Source organism: Battus philenor, unplaced genomic scaffold, assembly GCF_028537555.1.
Source record: "Battus philenor isolate CCGP_79_NKW_IND1 unplaced genomic scaffold, ilBatPhil1.0.hap1 SCAF_28, whole genome shotgun sequence".
In the NCBI taxonomy this organism is placed as follows: domain Eukaryota; kingdom Metazoa; phylum Arthropoda; class Insecta; order Lepidoptera; family Papilionidae; genus Battus; species Battus philenor.
This window is the reverse complement of record NW_027181691.1, coordinates 4,572,747-4,582,904: the sequence shown is the minus strand read 5'-3', so window position 1 is coordinate 4,582,904 and position 10,158 is coordinate 4,572,747. Positions and strand designations below refer to the sequence as shown.

At 31.8% G+C, this 10,158-nt stretch overlaps 1 protein-coding gene across 2 annotated transcripts in view; it reads right to left on the bottom strand.

Annotated features, from left to right (window-relative positions):
• Ent2 (Equilibrative nucleoside transporter 2) overlaps nt 1-10,158 on the bottom strand; it is a 64,946-nt gene continuing 54,788 nt past the window's right edge. For both annotated transcript variants that reach the window (XM_068769330.1, XM_068769331.1), the window contains 6 exons: nt 9,658-9,803; nt 7,389-7,621; nt 5,615-5,810; nt 4,643-4,758; nt 3,756-3,952; nt 1-2,488 (listed from right to left, as the gene is read on the bottom strand). In XM_068769330.1, coding sequence (XP_068625431.1) covers nt 2,353-2,488; nt 3,756-3,952; nt 4,643-4,758; nt 5,615-5,810; nt 7,389-7,621; nt 9,658-9,803 — 1,024 coding nt within the window. In that variant the 3' untranslated portion in view covers nt 1-2,352. The remainder of the gene's footprint in view (nt 2,489-3,755; nt 3,953-4,642; nt 4,759-5,614; nt 5,811-7,388; nt 7,622-9,657; nt 9,804-10,158) is intronic.

The window sequence follows — 10,158 nt, the reverse complement described above, 5'->3', positions numbered from 1 at the left end:
AAATGCACAACATTTTAAATATCCACCTTCACATTTGTATAACATCAGATTTTTGTTAATTATTGTTTAAAAAAATTTAACAAACAAAATAACCTAATATAGTTTACAAATGCAATATTTGTCAAAAGAAAAATCTTTTTCATTATATATCTCTTAGTGATTTCAAAATATTAAACAGTACATACATTTTAAAATAATTGCCCTAAGGTAAAAAAGAATTATATGTTTGCTAAGAAACTGTGCGAACTGTGTGAAAGAAAATGTGCAAAATAAATATGAAATATTAAATGGAACTAATTTCGCATTTATAATTGTGTCTCGAATTTTAGAACAAAACTACTAATAACTATTGATTTTGTAATATGCAAGTTTGTTTTATTGCTTGCCAAACTCTATTCTGACACAACAAATATATTAGTGCTTCAGTCGGTAAAAAAAAAACTTTTAAATAATTGAATAATGTTATTAAATGACGACTCAAATTTTACATTGTGTTATAAGCACACGTCAAGTCCTACGCAAAATGTGCGCGGTGCCACTTGGTTGCAGAAACCAGTCCGCAGTAACAAGATAAGCTCATGTCAATAGTTATACAAAGGTCAAAAGTGGTTAACGTATGTACAGAGTGTCCGAAAAATCAAGCCCAATCAGTATGATGTGGCAGGTAGTGGCTAACCACAGATTAAATAATTAAAACCTTAGTCACATATTTCTAAAATTTATCATTGAAGGAAGCGGTCTACATACAGAATATACATTTATTTCCAATTAAAAAGTAAATCAATTTCTTAGTCACTGTGATGTTTCAGTTACTATGACCACTAATCTTTACTTATATAATACTTTTGTTTACTTTAATTATACTGTATCTAATCCTTTTGTATATGATAGACAAAAAGTAATATTGCATTCTCCAAATTTTGAAAGAAAAAAACCTTTTTGTCAAATCATAAACAAATAATAATTATTAAATATAAATTTAAAAATATGTGACATCAATTTTTTGTTTCGAATGCTAAGGTTAGTTGTTATTTGGCCTATCACTCGATTTAAGCTTGAAGTTGATTTATGGGACATCATATATACACCACATCTTTTATATTTCTTTATTAATTAAAATACAAATTTTAATATTTAAATAGTGTCCGTTTGAAATATATATAAGAGTCTGATTCTTTCAAACTACTTAAATACATCTCAATTTCATCAAGTATAGTTATATCAGCAGGCATACATGAATGACTTGTAATAAGCTACTTAAACTACCTATAGCCTCAAATGTCTTTGGTGTTAATATAATATTAGATATTGTTATTAATGTACTTTTTGGACTTTAACATTAAAGCATTTGAGAGAAGTATCCCAATTATTCGATCTGTCACTATTTTTTTATTAAGTGTTTATATATAAATATATATTGCCTATATTTTTCGTAGCAAAAGTTGAATCGTCATTCATTAAAAAATAAAGATAAATATGAATGAGAAAAGTAAAAAAAAAAACATCAAACAAAGTTTAAAAATATCTGTGCGTCAAGCAGCTATTAATCTATTTACTTATAATATTGTATAGCAACACTTTGGATTGTTTTTCTGAATAAATTCTTAAATACTAAACGCATATATTAAAGGTCAATTATTAAATTTACAACATTCATTAAACTGCCCCAAGTCAATCTATTAATATACATCTTTTTAACAGCTTTCATAATGGTTATATTTATTGCAACAAATAATCCATCATATTTATATATATTATTGTTATTTATAATAGCTATTGTATATAAATCTAAGAAACTGTAAACTTGAACAACTTTCTGATCATGCAATATGCCTTTTCATATTTGCCCAATTTTTAACCATAATTTGACATATAATTCCAATATAACAAATACTATGTTATCTGTACATGCAAAGTCAAAATTGTAACATACTCATGTCGAAAAAAAAATCTTATTGCAATTATTCTCAATTTTGAGCTAATTTTTAATATTGCATAGCACTACTATAACATTTCATATCAATTCCCTCTTAAATATAGATTTTATAACCTCAAAATTCAAGTAACTTAATACATCAAAATTCTTTTGTACACATTCTGTAGTTTATAAAATTTGATTTGTATTGGTGTTCTTTAAACAAGAATTACAATATTAGATACATATGGAAATACAGTGTCATGAAAACAAAAAAATCTTTACAAAGATAACGGTAATATAAACACATTCGATTCACTGTTCACCACTCGCTTTTATAATCACTAAGCACTCATCACTTGTCACTTGGGGCCGAATCACTGTCCGACACGTCTCGCTAGAAAGTTCCAGAAGGTTCCAGCGCGAGAGAGCGTCCGCTAAAGGGTCTTCCAGAACTCTAAAGAGACGATATCTCTGCAAACACTCGAGAAAGTGATGCCAGCAACAATGCCTGTCACGAGCATCGCACCGCCAATCATGCCCGCTGTAGAAGCATGCTCCGGTGCAACCGTACTGAAAAAGTAAATGAGATATACTTATATTATATCTTTGTATAGTGGTTTAAGTGCTTAGTCTTCATAATATCAAGGAATGCTATTTTTTTAATTTTAACTACTACTGAATAATTACAATATCTCTGAAATCAATGCTCTGATAAAAATTTTAATAAAAATTTTTTTTCACTGAAGGGTCAGCAAAGAACGGATTTCACAAAATTCTACCCTCATAGCGATTGTGGGGGGAGGAATATCTACCATCGGTGATGCAAATTCAAAATATCTTTATTCAAGTAGGCATTTACATGCACTTTTGTATCATCGATTACTTTTAAGTAGTAAGCTACCACTGACTCAGGATGCTAACCTGCTGAAAACAGCCGGCGAGAGACGCAACACTTGCTCTTTTTAAATCATAAAAGCATGTGTAATATTAAATGCTATTCCTATTAATTTTATTATTCAATATTAAACGTTAATTTCATATTATAATTCCCTATTTGCTTTGGTCAGTAAAACACCACCTGAGACAATATTTATAAGTAATAGTTAACAGCTAAAGACTGGTCAGCGTGGTCACTGGGGACCGAAAACTTTTATACTAGACTGAAATGAGTATTTAAGGCGTAAATCATAATAAATTATAGTAATCTTTTAAGGCGGAGTCAAATAATAAGTGAGTATTAAAATAAAAAAAAATGAGTATTAAAAATGTTCATTATAAATACAGCAAATTTAAATTTGTAAGCGAAAAAAACCATTAAGTGGAAAAACTTATAGTTAAGGCAAAATTGATCAAAAGGACATTATTATATAACAGATGATATAAGGGATAAAAATCCTTAGGATTAGTATCCTGCTATTTTTCACATGGCAATAGAATATTTACAAGAAGAAGTAATTGTTAAATTTGCATTAAAGGGGTGTAAAAGTCGAGATTCTTGCCAGATTCTTCTCTTAAATTACATATTTCGATGTTTATTATATTGATATCATTATTTTTCAGTGGTGCTTAGCAGAGCCTGTTCTAAGGAATAAATATCTGTTTCATTGTTTTATTAAAAATCTAATTTTTCCGATTTACTAGATTACCCTTTGTTTTAAGTTAACCACAAAGTACCTGCATTTTGATCTAAAAAAACCGAAATTCTTTCCTAGCCAGTGACTTAAAACTTATTTGTCACCTTCGTCAAGCAGCGACTTTTAAATGTATATATTGCAACTATATAAATCAAAAGGTTAACCTAAGGTGAAAATGAAACCAAGTATTTGTAGATACTCACCCACTGACGTACATCATACCGAGCGAGCTACCGTGCCCAGAGCTCCAACCGAGGATAACTGCTAGTAGCCAATACAGTGCGTCGTACTGCACCAACACGGGCATCGTTCTCTCCGTCGGTATGTAGTTGCACAGTAGTAACAATGGTATAAGCACCGCCCTCAGTGTCGTGAATAGTGCTAGCCATCTTTGATTCGGCTAAACAGCAATAAAAACAGGTGTTAAATTTATTAAAATATCGCAATGTAAAATATTAGACGTCGCTTCGAAACCGTGTAAAAATAGTCGGGTGTAGAGTCAGAAGAATGCTTCATATTCCTAACTGCTATGGCGACGACACTTGTTTTAAATTATTCTTTCGTTTTCGAATTCAAATGCAAACGGATTTGAATTTTGTTCGGAATTGAGCACAAGTGGATGGATCATTGGATGGATTACAGGTTCCAAACAAAGGCTGTACCAGTATAGTAAACTGATGCTTCTCATGGGGTCAAAGGAAAACCTATATATTCTAATGTAATCTCATCCATCGGTTATTAGTTGTTCTAGATTAGGATTGAAATTTACTATCAAGATCAGTGTCTTTCTCAAATTCTTATGTTCCCCTATGTAACATTCATAATTTTTACATTAAAGCAATAGTGTTAAACTCTTGTCCGTGGGACATGGCCCCAACGTTCGAAAATACCTATCTAGATAAACGCAATATTTAATTGGACATTTACATAGCCAAAATTTTGATTTCATACTTTTACAGGCCACTTCCCACTGGTCCCATTGGACGTCTTTAGGCGAGACCTATCGCCAAAAGTTTACTTCTTATGGCATAAATGAAGATCTTGGCACTTTTATTAATAATAGTATACAAATAAAGGTAAATTAACTTACGAATTGCCAGAAACTAGCTGTGATATTTCCAATCATTGCGGTTAAGTTAAACGTTAGGTAGCAGGTGATTTTAGTGAAATTTTTACCGAGGAAACCCGGAGTTATTGGCTGTACAGCTGTAAATAAAAAATACATAATAAACAAACCTTGCCCTGATAATATGATTACTTGTAGAATTATATCTATCAATATATGACATTAAAGAACCTAATTAATTAGATAAAAATAACAATCAGGTATAAATTAAATAAAATTATTAATGTTTAGTTTAGTTGCAGAATGTAAAACAAAGGATTTTAGACTATTTTCTAGAATATCATTTATAATATGGCTGATTCAGGGGGACCACTTGCAAGGACCACCACTTTCGGTTTGTGTACCCTCAATGTTTTTTTTTTTCTCACGACCGTCTCCCATCGAGTCTTCCATGTATTCTAGATCCACCTGGACAACTTTCGGAACTAAGAATCCGAAAAAATTATCAGCGAATGTAAAGTATTAGTGTTTTCCAGATAAAAGGCACTCTTTTTAAAAACCTTGGATCTATTAGATAAATAAACCAGAACTCAAAATTGGTTGATCCTGGCATTAATTATTAATTGAATAATTAGTAATACATTAAATTTATCAATAGCAGAAGATGAGGGTAATTGTGATTAAAAATAAAACTTTTCCATACTAATTATATTACCAGTTTCTTGCCATCAAACACAAGGTAACTAACACAAAAAAGGCGACTAAGAATGTAATAAAACATAGTAAAATGTTATGATTAAAATATAATCATACTACAATCTTAAAGCATACTCAAAAGAAAAATTATATCATAAGTAATCAATGTAGATATTGAATAAATAAATAATCTGAAAAGTGTATCATTATTTTTTTTCTATAGGACTGCGACAGGCCTTTTGACCACATGAAGCCGCGAAGGGACGATTAATACTCATAAATATATGGATGCATACTTACAGGCAAGAACTTCAGGGAAGACAGCAAGCGTTACGAAGAAAATTATAAAAATATTATAAAGTTGAACCCAGGCTTGCTTGAATACTAAACCATAAGGCGGACGTTGTTTTGCCGGTCTGGGTTGATTGGTTGCCGCTAAAGCTGGATTCACCCGCATGGTTCTCTCTTGTAAAGTTTCGTGGTAGCGATAGAATCTCTAAAAAAGTTTTAACATTTTTAATTATAGCGACATCTATTGGCTCCAAACAAAATTAAAGTAAAAATGGCAGTTGTCAATTCGAATCCCAACAATTCTAGAAAAAATTTTTTCAACTTTTTTTTAAGTATTTTGTTTTTAAATATTTTTATCGAAAATTTATTCTCAATTTATATTAAATTTAAATAGTTTCAGAGTTTTCAATTTTTTTCTTATATTATTTAAAGTCACGATTTAAAATATTAAAAACAAATGTAGCGAAACTTAGGTGCACACAAATTTATTGACGAAATATGCGTGTGTTTTAGTAAAGCCTATATTGTACCCACTGTATGAGAAATGTGACATCATCGAAACATCAATGATACCACTGCGTTGGAAAGTGGGAGGAACATGAAAACTTTAGAAAATATGTTTATAACAACATGTTATTATATGTTATATAAACAACGATTTATTTTATAAATCATCACATACATCTAATACGATGTGTTGGTCCAGCCAGATACGATAGACATGCATCCGATGGAGCTTTCAAATCGTATATATACTACCAAATTCCAAAACTTTAATAGCGTGATTCAGAACCTACTTTTTTAGGCATTTTGCTAAATTTCTAAATTTATAAAATTTTATCTTTTAATTTTATGCGTAATTTTTGTTTAAGCTAAAATAAATAGCTTAAAGGTAAAATACAAAAAAAGTTATATGTTCACAGCTATTTACTTAAAATTCAGGTAGTACCCTATAGATGGCACTTTAATACAAAGTTTTTCGGTTCAAAACACATTTTTGCAAACAAAAATGACTGCGTCGTCTAAAATCTGTCCCATTTCTGTAACGATTTGTCTGTTGTTCATCTTAACTTTATTATACCCCCAGTAATGTCGCGAGAGATTTGATATCTACAGAAAATATCTATGAATTCTTCTACATTAACAAAATACATTTATATTTTTTTTATTAATTTATGTTTTCAAGGACTTCCTTATAATAGTTGTTGGTTTCACTATAATAATGTTTATATACCTTAATTGTTTTGCGTTTACGGTATATCTGACATTACGAAAGGCTGAAACTCTCCCTACTTTCTAAAGGCTTCCCTGGAATTTTAAATTTCTGCTCATCTCTGAATATGTATTTAACAGCGTAGTTTATGTGTCATTATCATCATTTCAGTCATGGAACGTATACCTGCTGGATATAGACCTCTTGCATTGATTTTCAATGAGACCAGATGAAAGTGGTCTGCATTCAACGTTTTTTCATGAACTTAACGTAGATAGTATATTCTTTATTTTTTTAAATTAAATACATAATATCTTAATTAGTTAGTTGTTCAAGATTTTCACAAATATTCTGAGATATCTATGGTCAATATTTTAACGTATTTTAATGGCGATCGTCACGCTTTCTCAGACCCTACCACCCCTTATGCCAGCTCTCACAATAAACACTCCCCATCATTCGTCAGAGCGAACGTAATTTAAGAATGAATCCTCGTATGATTACTTTTTATTCTGTTCAAAAAAAGAGTTTAAAAAAGTCCCCTTTCCTCGGACTAATGTAATTACTTACATTTAACGGCAAAGCGAAGTATGTGTCGAAACAAATGAGAAGCACGAACATTCCGGTTATAAAGTAGTATATGGCGGAAGTGCGATGACTGGACGCGATCGAGTCAGAGAGCCAGTTGAGCAGCGTGACGAGGGTGCCGCAGATGTTGGAGCCCAGTACAACAGCGCCCGTGTACTGCGGCGGTAGCCGGGCCGCTAGCCCATACACAGAGTTCTGGAAAACCGCGTTGAACGCTGCAAAACACCACAAGTTGTTCATAAAAATTGATAGGAGACATTTATTTATTTACTTTATCACCTACAACCCACACAGAACGCAGAACAGATAACCGGGAGACCTTAATATTTTGGAGTGGACCACTGCTTGGCAACACCTGCGAAGCACATGCGCCCAAAAGCTGGACAGTAAATCTATAGAGGAGACCTATGTCTAGCAGTGAAGGTTCTTCGGCTCCACTGTAAGCGAACCTATGTTTACAGTGGCCATTTGTATACGGCAGGAGAAGAATGCCAGAAAATAGCTTTTTAATAAAAACTAGAATAAGATTAAACACCCTTATGCTAGCATTCTTCAATTAAAACGAGTGTTCTAAACGAGTCCTGATCAGGGGAGAGCCCACAACAACCTCAGATGAGTTTTTATATGATCACTTGCGAATACGCCAATACGTCAGTTTACGTCGTTTCATTTTGCGTTTTTTCGAATTGCGTCTCTACTGAATATTCACTGTGCGAAGGATTTTCGAGGTTCCGTTGTTTTAGATTCGTGTCTTTCATTTATTATAAATTTCCTTCTTATTCTAATAATATGGCAATTCTTTTGTTTTTAATTGCGGCATGCCACCAGAACTCGGGCATTCCGTTTTAAACTAAAAATTATCGCAATTTAAAATAGTTTCATTTTCACTTCATTTTGCTAATTTTAGAGTTTAGTTTCAATTACGTAGTGTGTTGTGCTTTTATTAAAAAATATATATATTAATTTTTACGTGTTGTTTCTAGTTACAAAAAAGGTATAAAATTCCAATTTATTTATTGTCAGAGTTATATTACTTTTGTTTTTTAAATGTTTACTTTGTTCAATTTTTCATTCAAAAAGTAGTATTTTCGTATCCCTGGAACCAAACTTCGATCTTTACATGGTTTGCTTTGGAAATTCAAAAAGATTCAAAAAGAATTCTCTCTGCAATTTGCCTCATGTTTTTTTGGAAAGTAACAACGACGCAAAGTGAGGTGTTGATTTACAAATTATGTATTGTTATTAAAGAAAATGTGTATCAAATTGTTATTACGTCTGGCTTCGTGTTGCAAATAAACCGCCTGCCGATTCATGCTAAAGTGTTTTCGTATATCAGAAGTAACATTTATGATAAAATCTTGATAATCAAAATATTATTGCAAAGCTAGTCTGTGTTTTAGTAGAGCAATATTTTACTCACTAATTAATATGTGACAATCAGCACTATTTAGTGTTGCCACTGCGTTGGAAAGTGGGATAAATATTGACATTGTTCTTATTTATTTATGTATTTCATTAATTATATTATTTTATTAATATTTTTGATTGTTATAAAATGTATAAAATGATATTTTTAAATAGTTTCATAATAATAAACAAAAGAGTGGAATGAGCAGTCTCATCACGCAAGGCAATCTCTTACAGACAACCATAGTAAGGAAAATTATTTATTTATATGCGAGAAAAATTCGTCTTTAATACTAAATCATCCTTTAAAAAACGGGTTTTAGAGTTTTTTTATAGCCTCATATAGAATAACGGTCCCACGCAAAAGCGTTTGACCTATCCCATTCTAAAAAAAGAAATACAAATAAAACGGCCTTCACAGTGACCAATGGCTAATGTTAAAATAATGAACAACTATTAGATACAAATTAGTTTTCTATTTCATACACTGCAAGACTAGTAATATTGTGATTATATTTATGTTTCATCGAATTCTAAGTCTATTTTTATTTTGTTTATTTTCTTATGTTTGACAGCTGTGGACATGTGTTTTAACTTAATCTGTAGTTTATATGGGAAGAGAATAGTGTTGTTACTATGTTCCCCGCAATTTACATTTTTTTTCTGCTCATAAAAACCTTCTTACTGACTTAACGGAAAAGTAAATAAAAAATCGAGCCTGTTGAGTTGTTTTGAGTACAAAGCTTAGAAACACATTTGGTGATAGATTTTCATTTATACATATCAGAAAAATTGCATTGATAGCACTCTTTTTAAAATTAGTAATATTTTAATGTATTCTTACCGTTAAGTATAAAAGCAGAGCAGAGCGTGATCCAAAAGAATACAACAGGCCATTCGCTGCTATCGACCATCGCCAGGATGACGGTCACCACGAAAACCATCACTTCCATTATTAGCGACCACACAATACGCGTGGTTAAGTTACCCCTGTAAAATACGTTTTTATGTGTTTATTTATAATACGATAATTAATTCTAGTATTTCATAGGCAGCAAGATGACGTCATTACGTCAGTCCATAAACGCCCACTGCAAGGTATAGGCCTCCACCAAGGATCGCCGCAAAGACCAGTCTCGTGCTGCCCGATTCCAGCGGCTTCCCGCGACCTAACTATCTTCGGCCCGATAGCGTGTTGCCTATCCACGTACTTGTACTGATTCGTGGTCGCCAATCGAGAACGTTCTGTACCCAACGGCTGTCAGCCGGTGGTAACGGTACTAGTTGTAAACTGTGATACAGTTGTCGACGTTCTTCTCCTTAAATATTGAAATAGGTAAATAAT